This window comes from Salmo trutta, chromosome 8, assembly GCF_901001165.1.
Source record: "Salmo trutta chromosome 8, fSalTru1.1, whole genome shotgun sequence".
NCBI lineage: Eukaryota > Metazoa > Chordata > Actinopteri > Salmoniformes > Salmonidae > Salmo > Salmo trutta.
In genome coordinates, this window is record NC_042964.1 from 44,301,886 (window position 1) to 44,315,347 (window position 13,462).

At 45.1% G+C, this 13,462-nt stretch overlaps 1 protein-coding gene across 4 annotated transcripts in view; it reads left to right on the forward strand.

The window, feature by feature from the left end:
* Positions 1-317: 317 nt before the first annotated feature.
* The window catches only part of LOC115199072 (ankyrin repeat and sterile alpha motif domain-containing protein 1B), a 310,469-nt gene continuing 297,324 nt past the window's right edge, over positions 318-13,462 (forward strand). For 2 of the 4 annotated variants that reach the window (XM_029761611.1, XM_029761614.1), the window contains exon 1: positions 319-1,215. In XM_029761611.1, the coding sequence (XP_029617471.1) occupies positions 1,085-1,215 (131 nt within the window). In that variant the 5' untranslated portion in view covers positions 319-1,084. Of the gene's footprint in view, positions 1,216-13,462 lie in introns of all 4 variants that reach the window. The other 2 variants (XM_029761613.1, XM_029761615.1) reach the window with 2 other exon arrangements.

Genomic DNA, 13,462 nt, shown 5'->3' on the forward strand with positions numbered 1-13,462 from the left:
AACCGGCCGTGATTGGGAGTCCCATAGGGCGGTGCACAATTGGCCCAGTGTTGTCCGGTTTTGGGGAGGGTTTGGCCAGAGTAGACCGTCATTGTAAATAAGAATTTGTTCTTAACTGACCTAGGTAAATAAAGTTTAAATAAAACATTTTAAAATCTTCTGCCAAGGGAGGAAGAGATTGACAAAGGGGGTGTGTCTCAATCCAAGCCTGTCAATGGACAGAGCAGACCATTAAAAAACATGGGTCTCTGGCTTGTTTTGTCACACAAACAGGTGGCATAGACCAAGGCTGCTGTTATTTCTACTATATAGCCCATATTTCGGTTTTACAGCATCCACTGATTTATGTATTTTGGACGGTTATCTTGATAAACCAATAATAATGTTATTCGCTCAATAGTGGAATATACAAATCGACATTCCTCCTAAAGCTGACTGCTATCCGAATATAGGAGCCTTTTCATATAACCTGTGACTTTCTTAAATTAGCAAATGAATAACAAAGCCTTTTCGTCTCGGGTTGGTGCTGTAACCCGCCATCCACGCCCATACTGTACAACGCTGGATTAGGCAGGATAACACTAGGCACTGTGGCGAGTGCGGTTCGAAGAAAGTGGAGAACTGCGAGAAATAAAGAGGGAGCGATTGGGATGCTACAATAACAGACAGACACAACGAGAGGACACGACACAGCCTGTTTGTTGGGCTACACGAAGAGAGAAGAGAGGAAAAAATAGCCGAGAAGAGCGCGAGTGGCGGTCTGGGTTTGGCAACCGGCTTGTTCGTAGTTCCCTCGAGCCAGCTGCAGCAGGCAGCACCGTGCAAAATGCGCTATTTACGGTTCCTCATTCCTGCGTTCGGATCGACAATGGACTCGTTCTGCAACTGAGCCTGCCAACCTTGCAGCACACCGCGGACGGTAACCGACCCATTTGAGGGAACGCTTACTGCAACATGCAGTAAAAAGAACACACTGAGATGTTTTTCCACAAGATACAGTGAAGGGGGATCCCCACCGCCGTCATTCTCTTTCTACATACCGGTTTTGGATTATAAATCCGGGATTAGAAGAAGTTCGGTCGGGATGGGAAAGGAACAAGAACTACTAGAAGCGGCCCGGACCGGGAATGTGGTCCTGGTGGAGAAATTACTGAGTGGGAAAAGGGGAATCCTGGGGACAGCCTCGGGCTCCATACCTCTGCCAAACCTACTGAGGTAAACGAAGTCGTCAACATACATTTTCATGTCATGAATTGCCTTGTTGGATTGCCTTGTTGATACTACTATTGACATACTTCTATTGATGGTCTACGTTGAAAAAGATGGGCTGTTGCGCCAAAGTTGGAGCATAGCACTTTTACGCAAACTGACATGTCATGAGACCAATTACTTTATGTGAATTTAGAATTCAGGAAAGCCCGAGGCAGCCTCTGCTAAAGCCTGGTTGTAGTCTTTGTGTCCGAGAAGGGGCTTTGCGTTAGATATAAACTTGGCGCACAAACTGTGCATAACATTGGCTACATCAATCTTGACAGCTGTCTAATTGTTGTGCACTTTTACACTGACCCTGGCTAAACATTATAATGACGCATGGCTTCGTCCTGAAGGTGGTATTACCAGCAATGACCTGTAGCCTTATACGCATATCAATTGCCACTTGATGTTACATTGTAGTTACAATTTCAACCTGGTCTCGGAGCAATTAGTATGGTTATATGTTACGTTCTCCAATCCGTATGATATTACAATCCGTATTACAAATCAAATTGCATTAATTTCTGTCTTAAGTAACCAGACCATTCTTACATACAGTATCATACGACTTGGAGGTACCCCAAAATATGTCTACTATGTTACCTCTAGTCGGAGCAACCAGCATGAATATTTGGCATTGATCAGTAGCCTAAACACTCAGTGCCTATTGAGGGCCTGTTGAAGGCCTCATGGTGTGTAGACCTATGCCAGTGTGCTGTCATTGATACATTAAATAGGCTACTATTAAATGACCATAACATAGTCCAAGTGTTTGTGGTATGTTGCTGAAAGGCTGGCGGTATGTTATGCTGTAACCTCATAAAAGGATTGTCTTTCAGGCCAAAACGGAACCTTAAGCCTCGTCTAAAGACAACATTAGACTGTGAAAATAGTCCCTTTCCTCCAGGCCTCTCCTATCTCTATCAGTAAAGAAGAGAGGACTGAGAGAGGTGATCAGTTAGATCAAAGGACCGGGCGTACGGGAGGAGTATCACCTCAGGGCGTGCAGCGGTGCTTTGCTTTTACAGGCGTGTTGAGGCGCACTGATGGGGGAGAGAGGGAGGAACAAGACAGTTGAAGATGGGAAGGGCGTCCGCCTAATGAAGGAAGAGAGAATTGGAAGCAAGAGGGAGGGGGAGCATGGGAACTGTGTGTTTGTGCGTGCTTAAACTGCGCGTGAAGAGATGGAGCTAAAGGGTAGGCTTGTACATCACTATGGCAACAGCCTCCAGGAACAATAAAAACACCAATATTTACATCTTACAGTTAAATTAGGAAAGGAATCAAACAACAATATGTACATATCAACTGCCATGTGGCACAGTATTTGGAAGTTTCATTTTGTACCAGTTCCACAGACTGCTGGTGTCAAATGCAATGTTTGAATAGGCCTGTGCTATGTATTCCTAGCACAACTTGCTTTAACTGAAAATGGTGTCCCTGAGGAACTGTTTTGTGTGTGTGTGTGTGTGTGTGTGTGTGTGTTCTACTGGGTTACACTGAAAGTTGGGCTTTTATTGGGTCGATGCAAGGCAATGGTCCATGCAGTCAAGTCTAACAGTGGGTGGTCAATAGACTGTCCATCTGGACAAGGTTTTGTAAACCACCTCAGGCTTATTCCCTGACTCATAAAAGTGTGTGTGTGTGTGTGTGGACTGTGAGTCAAACGGAAGGTGGAGGGTTCTATTAGGGTAAGTAATGTTTGGGGAGTTTTCTTTGGGGAGACAATGATGCATATTCCCCCATCTTGAGGCTCGAGTCATTCAAAACATTCCAAAGCTGTGAGGCCCTTTTCCAGAACTTCTCAGCACCACATAGTGGGACGCTGTACGCGGTCATAGTGCAGGTGTACCAGCTGTACGCGGTCATAGTTCAGGTGTACCAGCTGTACGCGGTCATAGTGCAGGTGTACCAGCTGTACGCGGTCATAGTGCAGGTGTACCAGCTGTACGCGGTCATAGTGCAGGTGTACCAGCTGTACGCGGTCATAGTGCAGGTGTACCAGCTGTACGCGGTCATAGTGCAGGTGTACCAGCTGTACGCGGTCATAGTGCAGGTGTACCAGCTGTACGCGGTCATAGTGCAGGTGTACCAGCTGTACGCGGTCATAGTGCAGGTGTACCAGCTGTACGCGGTCATAGTGCAGGTGTACCAGCTGTACGCGGTCATAGTGCAGGTGTACCAGCTGTACGCGGTCATAGTGCAGGTGTACCAGCTGTACGCGGTCATAGTGCAGGTGTACCAGCTGTACGCGGTCATAGTGCAGGTGTACCAGCTGTACGCGGTCATAGTTCAGGTGTACCAGCTGTACGCGGTCATAGTTCAGGTGTACCAGCTGTACGCGGTCATAGTGCAGGTGTACCAGCTGTACGCGGTCATTGTTGATTATGTTATGTTAATTTCTGCATGTATCAGCGCCTGGTTTTATGTAGAGGCACAGTAATGATGAAGATGGATTTGTGACATGACAATAACGCTCGTCCTTTACAATGTGGGAAATGATGAGGATGATTGTGTGGTGAAAGAAGGAACATTTTAAAAGCCAACACATGCCAGATATGTTGAACACTCCAGCTACACAGGAGAGTCAAGTACTGGTTATTGTCGGTACTTGCTATCGTTACTCCTTGTTCTAGTGGCCACTGTCACTGAAGGGGTTCTACAATTGCACAGACACAGAGAGAACCCCCTTTGATCAGTGTGTGGCTGAGAGTACAGTATGTCATCCTGTTCCACAAACAAACAGTGCTGAAGTGATGTGAGAAGAGGTGGTGATTCTCAGAGGACACACACACACACACACACACACACAGCAGTGATCTGCTCAAGGCTCCAACACAAGCAGCAGAACACATAAAAAATAAACACAGGGGAGGCTTGTCTCTGTCGCTCTGTGCCAGTTTAAACAGGGAGATTGATGGAGAGACAGATACTGTGTGCGCACGTCTGTGTATTTTCTGTGTTCTGTTGCTTGTGTTGGAATCTTAAGCAGATCACTAACCCAGAATGGTGTGTGTGTACACTAAGAAATGTCCTTGTTTTTGAAAGAAAAGCAAAAACATTTTTGTCCATTAAAATAACATCAAATTGATCAGAAATACAGTGTAGACATTGTTAATGTTGTAAATGACTATTGTAGCTGGAAATGTTTTAATGGAATATCTACATAGGTGTACAGAGGCCCATTATCAGCAACCATCACTCCTGTGTTCCAATGGCACGCTGTGTTAGCCTTGTAAAATGATAAACTTGGATTAGCTAACTGATAATTAGAAAACCCTTTTGCAATTATGTTAGCACAGCTGAAAACTGATTTAAAGAAGCAATAAAACTGGCCTTTAGACTAGTTGAGTATCTGGAGCATCAGCATTTGCGGGTTTGATTTCAGGCTCAAAATGGCCAGAAACAAATAACTTTCTTCTGAAACTCGTCAGTCTGTTCTTGTTCTGAGAAATGAAGGCTATTCCATGCGAAAAATTGCCAAGAAACTGAAGATCTCGTACAACGCTGTCTACTACTCCCTTCACAGAACAGTGCAAACTGGCTCTAACCAGAATAGAAATAGGAGTGAGAGGCCCGGTGCACAACTGAGCAAGAGAACAAGTTCATTAGAGTGTCTAGTGTGAGAAACAGACGCCTCACAAGTCCTCAACTGGCAGCTTCATTAAATAGTACCCGCAAAACACCAGTCTCAACGTTAACAGTGAAGAGGTGACTCCGGGATGCTGGCCTTCTAGGCAGAGTTCCTCTGTCCAGTGTCTGTGTTCTTGTGCCCATCTTAATCTTTCCTTTTTATTGGCCAGTCTGAGATATGGCTTTTTCTGTGCAACTCTGCCTAGAAGGCCAGCATCCCGGAGTCCCCTCAACACTGCAATTTCACACACAGAGAGATAGTGATTGGTCCTCGCTCATTTTCCCAGTATGTATGACTCTATGAAGACCAGAGAGTAAATAACACCAAATGCTGTTTATGTTCTGTAATAGTTTCTCACCACAACACTCAGAATTGGTCTTATTATAACACTTTAGAATCAGTAATAAATGTCACTTTTTCCCACTACAGCAGCACTCATGGTGTAGTGGACCACTAGACTGAACCGCTAGCCTTGGCAGGCCAACACACGTGTGTGTGTGTGTTTCCTCAACCGCCTAGTCTGGGATGACCACCTCTGACGTGTGTGTGTGTGTGTGTGTGCGCGTGTAGGAGGGGTGTAACAGACCATCCATGAAGATGGGGAGATGTAAAAGAGTAGTCTGGAGGAGGGGTAGACGTGGGTCAGGGGTTAACTGTGGAGAATGTAAGTGGGAATACACACATACACACTCTCTCTCTCAATTATTTTTCAATTCAATTTAAGGGCTTTATTGGCATGGGAAACGTATGTTTACATTGCCAAAGCAAGTGAAGTAGATAATAAACAAAAGTGAAATAAACAATAAAAAATGAACAGTAAACATTACTCAGAAGTTTTGTGACATTTCTAATGTCACATTATGGCTATGTACAGTGTTGTAACAATGTGCAAATAGTTAAAGTACAAAAGGGAAAATAAATCAACATAAATATGGGTTGTATTTACAATGGTGTTTGTTCTTCACTGGTTGCCCTTTTCTTGTGGCAACAGGTCACAAATCTTGCTGCTGTGATGACACACTGTGGTATTTCACCCAGTAGATATGGGAGTTTATCAAAATTGGGTTTGTTTTTGAATTCTCTGTGTAATCTGAGGGAAATATGTGTCTCCAACATGGTCATACATTTGGCAGGAGGTTAGGAAGTGCAACTCAGTTTCCACCTCATGTTGTGGGCAGTGTGCACATAGCCTGTCTTCTCTTGAGAGCCAGGTCTGCCTACGGCGGCCTTTCTCAATAGCAAGGCTATGCTCACTGAGTCTGTACATATTCAAAGATTTCCTTAAGTTTGGGTCAGTCACAGTGGTCAGTATTCTGCCACTGTGTACTCTCCGTTTAGGGCCAAATAGCCTTCTAGTTTGCTCTGTTTTTTGGATAAATTATTTCCAATGTGTCAAGTAATTATCTTTTTGTTTTCTCATGATTTGGTTGGGTCTAATTGTGTTGCTGTCCTGGGGCTCTCTCTCTCTCTCTCTCTCGTACATGCGTGTATATACTCCTCACTCAACATAACTCTTGAGATTTGATTTAAAGTTTCCTTTAGTTCTGTGAACATTAGAGAGATGTTGAATGTATCTACCCTGTGTAACAGTACAAACCGTTAGGACACTCCAGAGCTCACTTCATCACACGTGTGTGTGTGTGTGTGTGGCTAAGAAAACGCTTTGTAAGACATTCATTACAGATAACAAGCATTCCACAGTCCACTCATTTAAATATATTTCAGCTGCACCATCGAGAGCATCCTGACGGGTTGCATCACTGCCTGGTATGGCAAAAGCTCTGCCTCTGACACGCAAGGCACTACAGAGGGTAGTGTGTATGGCCCAGTACATCCAGTGCCAAGCTTTCTGTCATCCAGGACCTCTATACCAGGCGATGTCAGAGGAAGGCCCTAAAAGTTGTCAAAGACTCCAGCCACCCTAGTCATAGACTGTTCCCTCTGCTACCGCACGGCAAGCGATACCGGAGCGCCAAGTCTAGGTCCAAGAGGCTTCTAAACAGCTTCTACCCCCAAGACATAAGACTCCTGAACATCTAATCAAATGGCTACCCAGACTATTTGCATAGTCACCTTTCATAACTCTACCTCCATGTACATATTACCTCGATACCGGTGCCTCCGCACATTGACTCTGTTCCGGTACCCACTGTATTGTTATTTACTGCGGCTCTTTAATTATTTCTTACTCATCTCTTTTTTTAGGTATTTTCTTAAAGCTGCATTGTTGGTTAAGGGCTTGTAAGTAAATGTTTCATGAAGGTCTACACCTGTTGTATTTGGCGCATGTGACAAATAAAATTAGATTTGATTGTGAGCGTATTTGTGTGATCAGTGGTTCAAGGACTGAAGGAAGCTAGCATTATCACTGTAGCATGTCTACAGCATAGCCCTGTTTTAAATCTCTTGTGTGTTGGCGTCAGTGTGCTTCTTGTTCTGTCTGGAGTGGGGGGAGGGATAATCAGTAGTTGATTAAGGTGTGTGTGTGTGTGTGTGTGTGTGTGTGTGAATCACAAAAGTCTAGATATTGTTTTCTCTCTCAGTTCATCTCTGTTTGGATCTGTCTTTTTCACGTCTGTCTGTCTTTTCTCTCTTTCTCTTGGTCTTGCTGTCAGTCTCTCTCCATCACTCATTCGTTCACTCCTTACTCATCCTCTCTCCCTCTCTTCCTCTATAGAGACAGAGACCCAGTCTCTCTCTGTCACTCTTTATCAATCATTCTCTCTTCCTCCGGCTCTGTCTCTTCCTCCTGTTCTACCTCTTCTTTCCTCCATCTCTTCGTTCTCTCCTTATGCACATGTACACACACACACACGCAAGCACGCACACACACTAATACACACACCTCATCACCACCTCATTCCTTGTCTCTGCTGCCCTACCAAAAAGCAAAACGGCAGTAACTGCTCATAGCTTTGAACTGAGAAAAATGTATTTTATTTACCTTGGTTTAACAATAACTTTATGCAGTTACTGCTAACATGAGCCCCATTTTCTCCATAATACAATATAGGCAGGATACTTGTCCACATGATTAGGCATGTATTTAATGTAGCAAAAATGACTAACTCATTTTTGACCAAATTAGCAGTTACTGCCTTTTTGCTTGGTAGGGCAGTACGGAGGGAGTGTTTTTTCATTATAGTGGTGACGTTGACAGCAGCATTTTGGGAATTCTCTGAGTCCATGACAGTGGTCGGGAAAACCTTCAAATTGGATTCATTAGTGCCGCTGGAAATCCCTCTTCAATCAGTATTGTGTCAGAAGCCACAAGGTAGACTTGGGGCTGCGTCTCAATATGGAATTGCATCCTTCCCTCACCACCTTTCCTGCATATCCATAGAAACCATATCATAGCACATATTGTAGGTTATTAGACTAGAGTGTTAAGTGTATATGTAATACACTTAACACTCGTTTGGAAAACCGGATTAGCAAGGACAAGTACTTCATGTTAGGAGATCAGGACATAAGGAAAGAGGCCAAGGGAAGAAGGCTGTTTCCAGAGTATTGGGACCCAGCCCATGGAAGGGGAGATGATGAATGGGAGGCCAGACTGTCATTGTAGTTAATGAGGTTCTGACCTGTACATAGCAGTGGAAGTGTCAGACACACATTCCTTCCTGCCTCCTTTGGCTTGTATACTGGTACTTGTTCTGGGATAACTCGCACCGTGCCAAGACGGCGGATAACTCGCACCGTGCCAAGACGGCGGATAACTCGCACCGTGCCAAGACGGTGGGTAGAATATATTTAGCAAGGAGGTCCCACTTTTGTCTTTTGAATAAGGTTGGTCTTATGGTTTCGTAAAACGAAATGCATAGAAAAGTTGATGACCGTATAGATATGAATATATGTATGACTATACTGTAGGTCATGGTTCCCCATCTGGCGGCACCGCGGGGGATTTTATTTGGCCACCTAATCTGACTTTGGTGCAGGTCATGCTGTTCTTCACATTACCGTCGCTGGTAAACACGCACTATATCAAATAAAATCAAAGTGTATTTGTCACATTCACAGGATACAGAAGGTGTAAACAGTACAGTGAAATGGTTACTTGCATAGTGGAGTATTTTGTTTAGACATGTTGCTAGCTAGCTAGCTAAACAATGAACCATAATCCCAACTCCTACTACCATGCATGAATCTGCAGGTAACTAAAGCTAACCAGCTAGGTTCAATGTTAACTAGCTTCATAACATTATGCTATAACTAACAATGCAAATGGCTTTCTGAGATAGAAATAATAATATTACTACACAGATCATACACGTAACGTTAGCTAGCGAGCCGGAAACGTATAACATTGGAAAATGTAGCTAGACTCTTACCTGTATAGACGGATGAACGCTTCACAGCAGACTGGAACCATTTAACTCTGTTTTGTTTGTCCTCCATCTTGCTTGGCCAGCGTTGGGTCAAGTCACTCCGGTTCACACTGACCGTGGCGTGTGCAGAAAGTAGCCCAACTGATCTGTCGATAGCGCCTGCTAAATTCAGGTTATCAATGTTGTTGAGAGAAGGAGCACATTTTTTGTAGTTCTCGATTGTTAACACATACTGAGCAGCTCACGTTATAGACAGAAGCATTCTACATGGCAGACCAATCCAAACTCATCTCCCGGCATGTCCAGCCCATCCATTATCTCAGCCAATCATGGCTAGCGGGAAGGCGCCAATCTTTTTCCGTGGCTCAACCAACTAGGCTCAACCAACTAACCAACAACTTTATTCATATTTACAGATGGAATACAAGTTTGTTATTAAAACAAATGAAAGTTGTGAATGAATGTTCCAGACGGCATTTCTTCCTAAAAAAAATCACCACAAACTACAAAACGAAGGATTTCAAAAGACTCTCCTGTGAAGTAGTGACGTGCCTAGTTTCCTGAAACGGGTCACAAATGTAAGCAAGGTTTAAAATGATTGTGTTTTTGTCAAATATTATATCCGTTTGGGCTTCTTGCGGTCAATTTGCATTCTTACCAATTATTTGTAATTATGTTCCGAACCCCTGGCTATCCACTCAAGAAAAACTCGTCCAACGGCTGAATCTTGTTGATGATCCCTGCTGTATGTATTTATAGCTGCAGTATGCCTGAATGTATTGGGTGGGTGAATTGGCATGTGTGTGTGTGTGTGTGTGTGTGTGTGTGTGTGTGTGTGTGTGTGTGTGAACAGTCCTGACAGCTTTAGTGGTGACAGTGCAGACAGAGGTAGATTGGCATTCCGATGACATTTGCAGTCTCAAGACAGGCCTCCCATGCACACAATGGAATTGGAGAAGGGGTCAGCAGTTCTTAGTGTGTGTGTGTGTGTGTGTGTGTGTGTGTGTGACAGCTGATCTCAACCCTGTCCTGAAGTACTATTACTCCTATGACTGAGTTCAGCTGCCATTCAGCTTCAATCTATCAAACAACATTGCAATGTGTGTGTGTGTGTGTGTGATGGAGAGTTGGTTAATGAATGAATTTGTGTGTGTCTGTCACGAGGTGATGGATAGCGTTTAACCAGCCGGTGCTATGATGCACTCTTAATTCCCACGGTAATTGATTTCCCGTTCACCCATTTCTCGTTGCCGTGGGAGCCGTAGCGCGAGCAGAGAAACCAGGAAGTGAATTACTCTGAGTGACGGCCCCTAATGGGCCATATTTCCCATCAGGCCGAGCTGACGCCAACAGATTGTCCTCCGATTCCCAAACGCAAACTCTGACACGCACATTTTGAAATTTATAAAGAATGAGAAACACACACACACACACACTGATGTGCAAAAATAATCCTTCACTACCTATCACCATAACTCTGCATTGGAGTTTAAACCACTATGTTGGGATAGTGCTCGTATGTCTCAATATGACCAGAACGTTCCTTTCCTTGTATGACCCAAGGTGGAATACATGACAAATGAGTTCTTTTTAAAACGGATATAAAATATTCAACACTCCCTGACTGCAGTGAAAATAGAGAATATATCGTTCTCTGTGAGTCCAGTGGTCATTTCTTTCAGATCACCAAAAGCGGTTGAATTCGGGAGGAAAAGGACTAATTGGAAATGAGTTATTGTGTGGATTATTTTATTATTACTTTATGCGTTTGTGCAAAATGTTTAATGTCTGATTGATGTAACTGCGAATAGCCTGTCTTTAAAAAAACCAATAAGTTTACGGAAATCATCCAAAATCACTGATGGGCTATTGTAACTTTTTTCCTGCTTGGATATTCCATGTGAAATGTCTGCATGTTGACACTCCAGAAAGAGGGAAATTGAAACCCAGGTGAAATGCACTTTAAATACATCTGACTTAGGGGGGAGGTGGAAAAAGGAGAGAGGGGGAAAGAGTGGAAACTCAAGGTAGGTGTGAGAGAGAGAGAGAGGGAGGGAGGGAGGGAGGTAGGGAGTGCGAGTAGGAGGTAGTGGATCTAGGCAGGCCGAGGGAGAGAGGAGGGATGTTGGAGGTGTAGCGGAGGTGAAGGTGTACTGTGTCTCTGCCCAAGGCGGTGGCAGGGGGAAGATCTCACACCTGGCAACCCTGAAGGCAGGAGAGAATACAGCAACACTACCATCTACTCAACCTCTTCCCGTTTCTCTCTGAGGATCGGTCTCTCGATCTCTCTCTGAGGATCGGTCTCTCGATCTCTCTCTGAGGATCGGTCTCTCGATCTCTCTCTGAGGATCTCTCTCTGAGGATCTCTCTCTCTCGATCTCTCTCTGAGGATCTCTCTCTCTCGATCTCTCTCTGAGGATCGGTCTCTCTCGATCTCTCTCTGAGGATCGGTCTCTCTCGATCTCTCTCTGAGGATCGGTCTCTCTCGATCTCTCTCTGAGGATCGGTCTCTCTCGATCTCTCTCTGAGGATCGGTCTCTCTCTGAGGATCGGTCTCTCTCTGAGGATCGGTCTCTCTCTGAGGATCGGTCTCTCTCGGTCTCTCTCTGAGGATCGGTCTCTCTCTGAGGATCGGTCTCTCTCTGAGGATCGGTCTCTCTCTGAGGATCGGTCTCTCTCTGAGGATCGGTCTCTCTCGATCTCTCTCTGAGGATCGGTCTCTCTCGATCTCTCTCTGAGGATCGGTCTCTCTCGATCTCTCTCTGAGGATCGGTCTCTCTCGATCTCTCTCTGAGGATCGGTCTCTCTCTGAGGATCGGTCTGAGATCGGTCTCTCTGAGGATCGGTCTCTCTCGATCTCTCTCTGAGGATCGGTCTCTCTCGATCTCTCTCTGAGGATCGGTCTCTCTCGATCTCTCTCTGAGGATCGGTCTCTCTCGGTCTCTCTCTGAGGATCGGTCTCTCTCTGAGGATCGGTCTCTCTCGATCTCTCTCTGAGGATCGGTCTCTCTCGATCTCTCTCTGAGGATCGGTCTCTCTCGATCTCTCTCTGAGGATCGGTCTCTCTCGATCTCTCTCTGAGGATCGGTCTCTCTCGATCTCTCTCTGAGGATCGGTCTCTCTCTGAGGATCGGTCTCTCTCTGAGGATCGGTCTCTCTCGATCTCTCTCTGAGGATCGGTCTCTCTCGATCTCTCTCTCTCTCTCTCTCTCTCTCTGAGGATTGGTCTCTCCTTCTCGATCTCTCTCTGAGGATCGGTCTCTCGATCTCTCTCTGAGGATCGATCTCTCTCGATCTCTCTGAGGATCGATCTCTCTCGATCTCTCTGAGGATCGATCTCTCTCGATCTCTCTGAGGATCGATCTCTCTCGATCTCTCTGAGGATCGATCTCTCTCGATCTCTCTCAGGATCGGTCTCTCTCGCTCTCTCTCTCTCAGGATCGGTCTCTCTCGCTCTCTCTCTCTCTTTCTCTCTCTGAGGATCGGTCTCTCCTTCTCGATCTCTCTCTGAGGATCGGTCTCCTTCTCGGTCTCTCTCTCTCTCTCTCTCTCTCTCTGAGGATTGGTCTCTCCTTCTCGATCTCTCTCTCTCTCTCTGAGGATCGGTCTCTCTCTCTCTCTCTCTCTCTCTCTCTCTCTCTGAGGATTGGTCTCTCCTTCTCGATCTCTCACTCTCTCTCTCTGAGGATCGGTCTCTCCTTCTCGATCTCTCTCTCTCTCTCTCTGAGGATCGATCTCTCTCTGAGGATCGATCTCTCTCTCAGGATCGGTCTCTCTCGCTCTCTCTCTCTCTCAGGATCGGTGTCTCCTTCTCGATCTCTCTCTGAGGATCGGTGTCTCCTTCTCGATCTCTCTCTGAGGATCGGTCTCTCCTTCTCGATCTCTCTGTCTCTCTGAGGAACGGTCTCTCCTCAATTCAAGGGGCTTTATTGGCATGGGAAACATATGTTAACATTGCCAAAGCAAGTGAGGTAGATAATATACAAAAGTGAATTAATCAATACAAATGAACAGTAAACATTACACTCACAGAAGTTCTCTCTCTTTCTCTCTGAGGATCGGTCTCTCCTCTCTCACCCTGTCTCTTTTCTCTCATACATGTTCCCTTCATTTCTCTTTCTCTAAACATGTTCAATTTTCTTCTAGCTGTGTTTTGATATCCCTGTCCCCACTCGTCTTTTCTCCCTCCTCTCTGTGTTCTCTGTCCAGGAGACTTTGTCATACAGTATGCTGAGTCTCTAAC